The 13,021-nt window shown below is 40.6% G+C and overlaps 1 protein-coding gene across 2 annotated transcripts; it reads left to right on the forward strand.

The window, feature by feature from the left end:
• Positions 1 to 644: 644 nt before the first annotated feature.
• Positions 645 to 12,373, forward strand: LOC122980167 (NCK-interacting protein with SH3 domain-like). Of its 2 annotated transcripts, none has more exons than XM_044347927.1 (13): positions 645 to 1,131; positions 2,050 to 2,162; positions 2,258 to 2,468; positions 4,046 to 4,121; positions 4,323 to 4,867; positions 6,407 to 6,577; positions 7,295 to 7,381; positions 7,577 to 7,715; positions 7,845 to 7,925; positions 8,883 to 9,011; positions 9,750 to 9,839; positions 9,942 to 10,114; positions 10,621 to 12,373. In XM_044347927.1, the coding sequence occupies exons 1-13, from the start codon at positions 961 to 963 to the stop codon at positions 10,843 to 10,845; spliced, it is 2,211 nt and encodes a 736-aa protein (XP_044203862.1). In that variant the 5' UTR covers positions 645 to 960; the 3' UTR covers positions 10,846 to 12,373. The 2 variants fall into 2 exon arrangements, with proteins under 2 accessions (XP_044203862.1, XP_044203863.1); XM_044347928.1 differs by having other exon boundaries at positions 647 to 1,131; positions 4,326 to 4,867.
• The last annotated feature ends 648 nt before the right edge of the window (positions 12,374 to 13,021 follow it).

Here is a 13,021-nt window from a genome sequence, read left to right on the forward strand (position 1 = left end):
ACAGTGTGAGTGAATGGAGGCTTTAAAACAGGTCTGCATTCAGCTTTAACTCATCACAGTCTACGTATAACTCATTAACTGTATATGCTATAATGAGCTTAGTCACAGTCAAACAGTCACCATTTTTAAATTTTAATGGAGTTTGACCAGATGCTGTGTTATAAATATAATGAGAATCTTTAATTATAAATTGAACATATTTTCATAATGAGCCTTTAGCTGGTTAGTGTGTAATACTGTACTAATACAATGTAGTTTGTTTACATGTGCTGTATTAAAATGGGGCTAAATGGACCTCTATAGACTTCTATATAACTCGTCAACTGTACATGTCATTATAAAAAGCTCATGTGTAGTTGTTCAGTGTGCAATAATTAGCCTTTTACATTTTTAATGGTGTTTGCACTGTAAACATATTCTGAGTTATGAATACAATGGGACTGAAAGGCTCTATTATTCATAGACTCATGTCATCATAAGCTTATGGTCAGTGATCAGGGTACAACTGAGAATTTGAAAATATGAATGGCATTTTTACTATATACAATTAATATAAACACAAATAACCATGGATTGTTTTTAAAGTTATGAATATTGAAATTATACAAAGAATGAATGGACCTTTAAAACAGTATTATAACCGTAAAAAAAGGAGGATAATCTCACTAATTTAAGGGATCAAAGGTCATTAAGAGCTCTGCCTTTGATTAAGGTGTCTGGGGGCGTGTTGCGTTCAGGGAACAGCAGCGCCCCTCTGCGGCGTTCACTGGCAGCTCTCGGGTCAGGTGATCCGGGCTACATTGTAAATAGACAGCAGCGATCCGCCGGGGCCATGCCTTCGTAGCCTCTATAAACCGCCTCCAACAGAGCAAGTCTTTCCACTCGGAGACTCCTTATCTTCCGACAGCGGTTGTCCATCTGTTTCGAGTCATTTCGGCGTGTTAAAGTGTTTTGTGAAGCATGTACCGCTCTCTGTACGCCTTCCGATCCGCGGAGCCCAACTCGCTGCACTTCTCGGCCGGAGAAAGCTTCCTAATCCTGGAGAGGAGCAACAAACACTGGTGGCTGGGGTCCCGCTGCAGCTCGGGGGAAACCGGCTACATCCCCGCTTCATACATCGAAAAAATACAGGTGAACAGCACTTTCTGACCCAGCTGACTGTCTGTTTTTCTCTCAGTGGACATATACGACGACTGTGTGTCGCATCCTGAGATAGTGAATGCGTAGTAAGGGTTGAATTGATGGGATAGAGAGAGACAGTTCCCGTGTAACTGTATATATGTGCTGCAGTGCAGGCCGTGTTGAAGCTGGCTGCTGATTATTGTCAATGGGGGAAAAAATGCATGCTTGCAGAAGAACCCATAAATTATTGGAAGGGTTGCATTATGTAGAGGGACATGGCCTTCTGCACTGCAGCTGCTCACTGCGACAGAGAGGAGATAGGACAGGAAAGGATGGGACATGACAGGACAGGATGAGACAGAATAAGATGGGACAGAAAGACAGTAAATCGTTTCTGCTCCAATTAAAACCATCTGCTCCTATTTCTATTTCTTTATTCTGTTATCAATAATCACTGTCAACCAGCCTTCTCCTCTTTGTTTTATAGGTGCTGCTCCTTTCTACACAGCTTTTGGTTTTTGCTTCCAGTCACACCCACATTTACTCCACACTGAACTGACTCCTTCTTCCAAGGATCCAGACTTACAGTGAACTAGTCGTAGCATGTATTTTCCTAAAATAACAGGCTCACACACTGGCAGGATAGGAATGCTCTCTCCTGTTGTTAATGACATTGGCTGTGGAGGTTTAATGAGGCTGAATCTGAGGCCTCACTGAGCACGTGCGACACTGCTTAAAAGGCTGTTTTTGTTAGATAACTGTCCTAGTTTTGTTTTTGTTTTTTTTTTCTGCCTCCAGTCATGCATGTCCCTAAGCCACAATTTAGTTTAAAGTTTAATAATTATGCATGCTGCCATGTGGATGAATATTTAATTTGTTCATCTCTTCTTTTTTTTTTTTTTCTTTTTTCCGCTTTCTGTCTGCCAGGCTCCAGAGCAGGATGAGGTGTTGCAGTCTATTGACAGAGCGATCGAAGGCATCCATAACGTGGCCTTAAAAAACGGAGGCAAATACAATCTGGAGCAGCGAGATGTTCTACAGTGAGTGTTTAAAAAAAAAACCACACAACTTGAAATAGTCAGATAGCGAATCCATATTTTGTTGCGTATGAATCCTCGATCCCTCTCTGTTACAGGAAGCTGATCCATCACAGAAAGGAGACTCTTGCACGACGGAGTTCCTCTTCCTCCGGTCATAAACAAGGCCTCCCATCTTCCAGCAGTGACATATCTCTCAGTCAGACCCCTCCTCCACCCAATGGCCTTAACCGAGACTACGGACGACAGGGAAGCGTGCCAATATCAGGAAGCATGGACAATATGCAAGCAGAGCAGGGGTTTTATCAGGTTACACAGTCACACAGTGCACACACACACACAAAAACACACAATATGCCACCAAACTGTGCTAAATGTAGTGAATTTCATTTTTGTAACTCTTGCTTCCATGACCGGATTAACACCAGCCCCCTGTGTATGTCACCGGTCCAGGTTCTCATTAAGTCCAGAGCACACAGTAGTACTAAGTACCCTTTCATCCACACTAATGGTCATTCTCCAAATGTGTTAATTGAAATGGATTTTACACTGGATGCCACTGAACACTACTAATCAAGGCTGCAGTTGTTTTTTTTATACAAGACATTGTGATCCGATTCAGTGTTTAGACTCTTGTTTTTCAGTGCAGGTTCTCCTTTCAGTCAGTTTGGTCAAGTTTGCATTTGAACTATTGTAGTATTTAGTAATTATTATTACTATGATATAAGAGATAATATAAGACAATGCTTTTATTATTATTATTATCACTCAAAGCTGCACATTCAAACCAGTTATCCATTACTTTTTTTTTCTATTTAAAGAAACCAAACAAAAACAGACAGTTTTGGAAATTTATTTTTTTCAGACAGTCCTGTTGATGAGTTTTTTTGCAGCTCCATTTCCATGTTGCTATTTGAGCCTTATATAAAGCCCATTTTGCCCATTTTTATTCCATTTGAGCTTCTTGCAGTCTCAACATTTGTGTCAGTTTTTCCATTAGGAAGATTTCTTCAACAGTTGTCAGCCGGTGGTCTTTCCTTTCCCCCAGTTTCTTGTAATAGCTTTTTTTTAATTGTTATTAACAGTATTTTAATCAAGTATCTGTTGCCCCCCATTACACTTTTCTTTAGAGAAATTATATAGATACAGTGCCATACAACTCATATGGACTTTATAGCCTCGTATTTGTTGTAACATTTTACATTTCCCAGAACAAAGTTATTTTATCCAAACAATACGTGAGTGATCAACATCAAATGATCCACACATATGTCGTCTATTATAACTTTCTTTTATCTATCTATCTAATTTGAATTCTCTCAGTCCCAGCATGTGTTGTTCAGGTGTTACGACTGACTGAGGTTGGTTTGTTGGTGCATCCTCTGCAGTCAGCCTGTTGTAGCTGGTGGTTTATTATTGTGAGAATAATTAATATATTCAAAATCTGCCTTGCACCAAATTGTAATCCTATTTATTTTCCTCTGAAACACAGATATGTGTATTTACCAAATCATAGTTTCTATTATTTAAAATTAGCTTTGGGTGGGAATCACTGCTGTACATGATAACTTCATTATTTGTCCAGAAACTTCTATGCTGTAATGATACTTCCTGCCCCGGATATCCTGTGTGCCAATTACTTTGTGGTAACTTTGATTAAACGCAAACTTATGTAAGAATATGCACCATATGAGCACAATATAAACTAAAGTGTTAACCGCTCTTAAAATCAGATTTTTTAAGGCAATAATGCTGGACTTGCCTTTGTTGATATTTTACTTTTCTGTAACAAATTTGAAATTAGTGGACTTGGGGCTTTTCTCTGAGGGTCAGTTGCCCACTTTGCTCGGTTGGTAATCCAGTCTTGCCTGTGCCTTCTCCTGCAGGTGCCTCCTCAGCCTCGACGTGCGGCTCCGATCACCCCTCCTCCCCCCGAGAAACAGCGAAACAGCCGGCGTCCAGGTTAGTGAGCAGCAGCACGGACTTATTACTTACAACCATATTACAGTGTTACTGTAGACGGTGTTTTGCTGATGCTACCTGCTGCAGCTCTACACTTCACAAACATACTCTATTCTTAGTCATGTCATTCCCGTTCTCTCTTCTCTCTGTAACTGGAGCTCTCTCTCTCTCTCTCTCTCTCTCTCTCTGTGTCCCTCTCAGCAGAGCCGGAGGTCCCCTCCAGAGTGTCCTCTCTTCCTCCGTCTCCCGGCCCCTCCCTCTCTATCAGCACCACCTCTATAGAGTCCGGCTCCTCCCACTCACTGGTCTCCTCTGATGTCAGTCTGCCGAGTGTTTCCAGCACCCCCCCTCCCCCTGTGCCATCCCGTGTGAAGCCCCCTGCACCGCTCTTAAGTATACTGCCCTCTGACTCCCCTCCTCAGCCAGCTCCAGCGAAGAAGAGCCCCGCTCCGCAGCCTCCACAGCCCACCCCCACTTTACAGCTCGCTGTAGAGGACCAGCCGGAGAGTGAGTGGCCTGTTGCCCCCCCCTCTGTTGCTGAAAGCCCTCCTGGCAGCCCCACTACCTCCGAGCCGGTTTCCATGACTATTGGGGCCGAATTGATCGAGCTGGTACGGAAGAACACGGGCTTGAGTTACGGGCTGTCACGGGTCGCCGTTGGCGTGGTGGTCGGCCATCTGCAGACCGCCTTACCTCAAGCCTCCTCTGATTTGGAGCAAGTTCTCCTCTCGCTGGTGGAGAGCAAGGTCAGATTTGTTTTCATTACATCATGTGGATTCAGCACCCTCGCCAGCTTAAAGGAGAATACCAGTGTCGTTTAGAGTTACAGCTCAGTCTGCATTTAGCTGACATTTCTCAGAGTCCTTTTGAAACAGAGGGGACAGTAAATATAATTCACTCATTTCCTGTTTTTAAACGTGAAACCTGCAGTGTCAAACCAAGCTTAAAATTAACTCCTGAGTGTTTCCTGCCAGACATTTCTGCTTCTTCTTCTGCGTATAAGGTGGTTGACAGTGGGTAATGTGTAATGTAAACAGGTACGGATGAACAGTTTTATTTGCATCTGCATCTGTGTTTTAAAGAGCTTTAAATACTCCGCATGGTCTAGTTAGAAGCAGAGGCAGAAGCAGAAACTGTATTTTGTGTGTGCCAATACAAAAGTGGGTGGGCCATCTTTTCCCAGAAAAACTGACTCATGAAACATTAGAAGAAGAAAAACACTGACAACAGTACAGTCAATAGGTGGTCTGTTATATCCCGTTCAGTCTGAAATACAGTATATTTACACCAGCAAGACCAGCTGCTCATCAGCTCACAACACTGTTAATTAACTATTTATTGCTTGAGATTTAGATGGCACATCCGGGCACACATGTGGCTTCACTGGTGGTTAGAAGCTTCCTCAGTGTGCTTGTAGACATGAAACACTCACCATTGGCTCACCAAAATTATGATAAAACAAAGTCTTAAACAAAGCAAAATTGAGGGTTGTGCATCGGATCATTTTCAAGCCTGTATACAGTATTTTTAATACTTTTAAAATGAATGACAGAGAATAGCAGAGAAAACAAGCTTTGCAAACAGACACCATGATGCAAAGCAGAGGAGCACAAACTTCAAAAACACTGGTATTGTCCTTTTAAAGCTGCTCAATTGATATTTTCATGTTAACAGTGGATACAATTAAAAGATAGGTTCACATTTTTTGAGTCTGTCTTTTTATCTTTTTTAAGTTTTTAGCACAAAATTCCACTTAATATGTCTGACTTTAGCATTTTTGCAAAGAACAGGAACTGTAGATTTTGTGGGGATATATCCTGTATGGACAGCAGTAGAGTGACCAAACAATGTCAATGTACATGCATGTAAGTATTTTAAGGTAGACTTGGAAAAATGTGAACCTGCAGTATCTTTTTAATAAGTGTAATATGAAAGGGGTCAATAGCAGCGACGGTCGCCACCTCATCTATTTTTTAGTGTCTTTCAGATCGTTTTTGTCTCACAGTTTGTAACGTTACTGTTTAGGTTCACTCTCAACAGCTTGTTGTGGCCAAAAAATCAATTAATGCAGATTTAAAGATGTTTGTATCAGTGTAAAAAATGTTCAATGTCAGTGACAGTTATAAGCACACACCTTCCTAAAAGTCTAAATTAAATTTAAAATGCTTGTGGTTCCATGAACGGACAAGGAATTTTACACACTTATAAAACATATTTGCATTTAGTAAGTTAAGCTGTAGCTTTGAAAGAGCTACATGTGGTCCTGATGTCTCTTGTCTTTGTAGGATTTGGGTGCAGCGCTGCCGCAGGGGCAGGTGTGTCATGACGAACAGCGTCTGGAGGTGATCTTCAGCGACCTCGTCCGTCACCGGGACGACTCCCAGCAGCGGAGCTGGGCGCTCCATGAAGACCACGCTCTCATCTCCTGCTATCTGGAGGAGCTGCTGAAGATACTGGTATGATGCAGCGAGCTATAACGCACTGCAAGGCGTCTGTCTTCTGATGGATTCAGTGTGTTAGAAGGCTTGTAACATCCTGATTGACTGTATCACACACATAAAGACAGATTTCATAAATGTGCTCTCACTGGGTGATGAGGCAAGATGAGAAAAGGACATCAACACAAAACTGGGTAACTGAGGTTACGCTTCTGATAAATCACAGGTCACTGATATTAGGTCACAACAACTCTTGTGATCCAACATGAGTCATTATGTATTAAAATGAAAAAAAAAAAGAGGAAACCCAAGAGGATTTGGGTAAAGTTGTGCCTGGAAAGAGCTGGAAAGATATTAGGGAGTTTCCAAGTTAATATCACTGAATTATCATTTAATATATTATCAAATGTTTCCTCTCTGAATCTATAATCTGTCCACAGGACCCATCCAGATCCTGCTCTAAATACTAGACATGTTTGATAGGATCAGACCAGCTCAGACGAGTTTACAAATCCAACAGTGTGCTTAAAGACTGAGTCTGTAAACTCTTCAGCCTGCCAAATATTCTTTGCTGGCAGTTCGTCCCAACCAAACCTCAAATCAGGGCTGGGATGTCCACATGAGCTCTTAATGGGCTCTATAATCCTCTGGTGTGTCCAGGGACCACAGCTGAAAATGCACTTACGTAGTTATGAAGTTATTACTGCACATCATTGCTGTTTTTTCTTTTCTCAGACTGATGCAGATCCAGAGGTGTGTAAGAGGATGTGCAAAGCCAACCACTGTGAGAATGTGCTTTCTCTGGTGTCATATTATCAGATGGTAAGACATCAATAACTAAGTATGTTATTTTTAAGATACTGTACTAAAAAAAAACAATCTGTGTTTAAGATGCTGAGTACATACTCTTCTATCCAAAGCTTCTTGCGGTTTTTAGTCTGAATGTTGAACTTGCATCATTACACTGATAGTATTTGGATGGCGTTGGCTCACTGTTGCCATCATGTGACTGTACAGGAGCATCGTGTGTTATTGCGGCTGCTGCTGCTCAAGGTGTTTGGGGCGATGTGCAGCCTGGATGCTGCTCTCATCTCCACCCTCCTCAACTCCATCCTCGCCATGGAGCTGGCCAGAGACTTACAGACTGACACACAAGGTGAAAACATCTCCTTTTCACCTCCTCCTCTTGTTTTTTTTTTTTTCTCTCCATATTGTTCACGAGTGATCCACAAGTCAAATATAACCATAATTACTCCAGTTTTACTTGTGTTTTTTCTTTCCTCAGAGCACCAGAAGATGTGTTACACAGCCTTGGTACTTACTATGATATTCTCAATGGGCGAACAGGTGCCATATCATCACTACGGTAAGAGAAGTCTTGCCGATATTATTGCATTGGCCCGACTGTAAGACGTTTTCCAACAGCTGTGTTTGGAAAGAAATCCTTTAGGGGATACAACACACTTCCACATTCATCCCGCTGGGATAGTTTCCCTGAAATATTATTAATCCAAGGAGAAAAGAGTCCTCATCCTTTTTAAGCCTTTTCTCTCACAAAAGTGAAATTAAAGCAGAATATAAATCCCACATTTGAGTATCTTGTCTATCAGTTACACACTCACACTCTCTCCAGTCAGACTCTTGGAAGCGTTTCCTTTTTTTTTGCCTTCAGTTAGTCATTTTGAGCTCCTCATCATCTGTGACAGCAATAATTCTTGGCTGATTCAGCCCGTGCTGTGTTTCTACACAGCACGGGCTGAATCAGCTCGTTTTCAGATGTTGTTTTCATTTGTCATGAATTTGTCTGTGGCAGAAAAACACATTACATGAGCCTTCAGAAACTCCTGCAGTTTAAAATCAGCTAACTTTTAGTGCTGACAGACTCACTATAAATGGACTTGGAGACACTCGCTAGCCGAGCAACATTAAGACATACAAACAACCCATAATGCATCAATCTCTGCAGGAGCCGCTGTCACAGCCGTACACTCTTTCAAAGAGGATCTCTTTTGATGTTAACGTGTAATAGTATGTAGTAATACTTTAGAATAATACATTATCTTATATTCAGGCCTATACAGTGTTTGATGCTGCCATTGTATAACAACATTTCTGCAGTGTACAACATACGTATACTGTTCCTTTTCATATAAAATTATGCCCACAAAAACAGCTGCTTCTTCTAAAACAGTTAAAAACAACTTTGTGTTTAGCTTCATGGCAATGCATTTTCCACATTATCGTATTTTAAAATATATGCATGCATCGAAAGGATACTGCATGCTGTAAATAAGACATAATCTCTCTCCCTTTCTGCTTTCAGAACACTTGAATGCTGACTTTGTTCAGTTCCTGCTGGGTGTGGTGGAGGACGGACTTCCCTCTGATCCCACAGAGCAGCTGCCTGACATCTTCCTGAACCTCCTGCTGGCCTTCAACCTGCACCACACAGGTGAGAGCAGCCTCAGTAGACATTGGGCCTCATGCATGAATGTTTTATTATTTTTCTCTTATATTTGTTCTTGCACAAAGCAATAAGAGGAAGATAAGAAAATCCTACGTGGGATTCAACAAACTCTCTTAACTGCCCGGACTTGTCACGAATCGCTTGTCTCAGCCTGACGAATGGCACCTGTTCATGAGGAGGTGCACATTCGTGAGATGGAATCATTAGCATAATCCACGCCCCTAAAATTGCCATATAAGGCTCCATGTTCTGCTCCGTCTGTGGGCGAGTTTAATTCCTAAAGAGTAAAAACAAACAACTTCAAGTCCTGCTTTCAGAAGAATCAGAAGACAAACACATACCTAATTTAGGTGTGACAGTAGGAGACCAGAAACAATTAGAAAATATGAATCAAGCAAAAATATCATCAGAGCAGCTCTGTGCTGTGACAGAAATAAAGAGGGAATACTTTGATGTGAAGTTAGATGCTTAAAAAAAGGAGAGAAAATTGATGAATGCCACAAATGTTCTTAACTCACTCATACATCCATTTTGAGAACAAATTTGTTTGTACGAGTGTGATTAACAACATGAATGATGGCTCCATTTCATTGAGGTTTACATTTCCATGGCCCTGTGCTTTTCACTATGACAAGTCAAAATGTCTGCCTTATAACGTCTATGAGTACAGTTTATCGTTTTACAATAAATACGTTTTTTGTGCTGCATATCTACGTCACCCAGCACCCAGTAACAATGTGATCATGGAGGAGCTGAAGAAGAAAAATGTCAAGATTCTGTCGGAGAAAGTTCTGCTGCTTCTGAACAGAGGCGGTAAAATACTTTTATATCACATTTTTTTACATCCATTCTCAGAGTTCTCTCACTTTTTTACTATTTTACACCATTATTCTCTTTTTCTCCTCTCCTCTCCAGACGACCCCGTCTGTATGTTCAAACACAACCCACCCGCACCGCACTCAGTGCTCAAGTTTCTGCAGGATGTTTTTGCCAGCCGAGAGACCGCTGACATCTTCTACCGCACTGACATGATGGTGATGATTGACATCGCCGTTCGGCAAATATCGGACCTTTCACCTGGGGACAAGGTGAGACCTGGATGCACTTCTCAGCCCTTAAAGGAATAGTTTGACATTTTGGGAAACACACCTTTTTTTTTTTTGCTTTTGTGCTGAGAGTTCAGATAAAAGCTTCAACACTACATTGTCTCTCTGCTAAATATGAAGCTGGAGAGAGAAGCCGGTTAGCTTAGCACAAAGACGGGGAAACAGCTGGCCTGGTTCTGTCCGAAGACAACAAAACCTGTCTACCAACACCCCTAAAGCTCACTGATTAACATGTAATATATTGTTTGTTTAAAGTGTAAAATCAACATTGTGGTTGTGCATCTTTTGGCCGGGACCAGAGACTTTTTTAAAACTCTGGCTTCATATTAAACAGACAGATAAGAGAGACCTATTGATCTTCTCATCTAACTCTTGACAAGAAAGCCAATAACTGTATTTCCCCAAAATGTCAAACTATTTCAGTGATGTCTGCTGTATCAACCTGACTTTAACCTCCTCTCCCTTTCTTCCCTCTTCCCTGTGTTAAGCTGCGGATGGAGTATCTCTCCCTCATGCACTCAATAATGCGTTCGACGGACTACCTGGAGCACCAGCACCGGCTCACTGACCTGCAGGGGGCGCTGCAGAGGATCCTCGGGGAGGAGGACGATCCGGGAGAGGACGAAGGGAGCGCCACAGCGAAACAGATGGATAAGCTAATTGTACAGCAGATCTACAAGGAGTTTCCACAGATCTGTGAGAAACAAGACTAACCATATCAGTATCATGCTCACACACTGTAGTCTGCTCCCTTCTACTGCAGGGAGGTACAGTAAAGCTTGAAAAGAGGAGGAACTGACATTTTACAGGGCGCCCTGTATTCTGTGCCAGCAAATCAGTTTTGCCAGTGTTTCCTTGGACTCCACGGCTTCAGCATGCATGTGATGTTGATTTTAACAGAGATTACAGCTTTTCTCTTCTCAAATTATATTTTAAAATGACAAAGGAGTGGGAGGTTCTTTGGTGTGTATTTCAAGAAGGGAAAAATATGACAAATGCACAAAAAAAAAAGCTGTGAGGTTTAGTCATACTAGGAGGAAATAGCCAAAATATAGGCCAAACTTTGGCACTGTTCTCACAGTGAATTCTTAGCAATAATTACCTAAAATAAACCATTTAGCTAACTGTATGTGCCCAAAGTACTGTGAAATTAAAGCAACAGAAACCACAACTAAAACTTATTCTAACCAAAATAACTTAAACCAAACTGATTTTAGAGCAAATTTAAAGTTTGGTGGCAAATTTGTAGTTGTGCTACAAAATGAAAGTGCCATGATTTGAACTGTTGTGAGAAAACTTAATGTGCTTCCCTTTCAGTGGGACCAAACTACTGTGTGTTACTGAGAGCATTATTTTCTTTATAAAAACTGACTTCCTCTTTCATTCACCCTGACATCCATCATACTTAAAAACTGAGGTCGAGTAGAACAAGTTGAATGTGACTATTGTTAGTGAGAAAAGCTCACTCTGACTCATGTGTTATCATTACTAAGCTGTTAGCTGAGTAACTCGCTGCTACATATAGAGTCTCTCCTGTGGCTTCGTCTTCAGTTTTCTCAGTCTGGTACTTTTGTCTTTGACTTTTTTTCAAACACTTCAAAATGATTTCTCTGTACTTAGATATGCAAAACTCCTCAAGCATCACAAGTCATTGGCTGAAGAGTTTTTGTCCGTATGCTGCATTCAAACTAACTGTGCTGCAATAAGGCTTTATAACAACTCGTGATATTGCTGTAATATACTGAGTCTTGGCTGATGTGAGCTGTGGCTGCCTCGAGGAGAGAGATGTTCTGCAGTTATTATCTGAGATAATACATTAGTCAGTGTTGTTGATTTACAGTTATGATCTAATGGTTCAACTGAAAATCAAGAGGAGTGAGAGGAAAGACTGGGCATTTATTTTATCTCCTCGTGGTCTAATACTTTAACAGCAAAATATACCTTTCCTTGACTTTTCCTCATTGTGTAGTGATTGATGTTGTTCACCCGTCTTACACTTTAACTGACCTGTTTTTGTTCTCTGTGGCATGGAAACATATTTCCGGGAAGGTTAGACACAATCCAGAAGAGATATCGGTTTTTATTTTGGTGTCCAAACGTTCGTTCATTCATTAATTTGTGTGTCTGTTTACAGCGTGTGTGAGAGAGAGGTGAACGTCCCTCCTTTCCATGATTAACATTGTCTGCAAAAGTGCTACGACTGTGTTATAATAAAACTAATAAAGCTATATTTTAACAGTGGAAGTGGTTGGATTGGTTATTAAGAGGCTGATTATATGACTGGATATTCTGGTGTGTGAACTTAAAAACTTTAATTCAAAGTTGTGGGAACATTAACTGTTTATCCACTCAGGGCACAATACAACACACAGGAGTGAGATTTAACCAGGAAAATAGTTAAACAGTAATTTGTGTATTTAAAAAAGCAACTAAATACAAAGTTTGACTGTCAGAAGCAAACAAGTGTGTTCAGCATGTTCAAAGTTAATATAAAAAACATTTTTTACTCATAATCCTGTATTTTACTCACTCTGTTTCCCTTAAAACCTCTTATTATTAATTTACTTTTTGCTTTTTTTCCCCTTTACTTGATTTTTTTTGTCCTATTCTGCATGTTTGTGTATTTTTCTTGTAACTCTTTTTTTTCCTTTTCGGTTTTCTTTTTAAATTTAATGTATTTTTTAATGAGGTTCTACACTAGTGAGGAAAATAATAAAAAGTTAAAGATAATTTGAGAAATACTAGGTGTCAGATACTTTTCTTTTTTTTTCTTCAGATCTATATAGAGCTGCAACGAGTAGTCGATGAATCGATTTGTCGATCAACAACATTAATTGCCAATTTTTTGCTAATCGATTATTAGTTTTAGTCATTTTTATGTAAAAAGAA

The sequence above is a fragment of the Thunnus albacares genome, chromosome 4 (assembly GCF_914725855.1).
Source record: "Thunnus albacares chromosome 4, fThuAlb1.1, whole genome shotgun sequence".
Classification (NCBI taxonomy): domain Eukaryota; kingdom Metazoa; phylum Chordata; class Actinopteri; order Scombriformes; family Scombridae; genus Thunnus; species Thunnus albacares.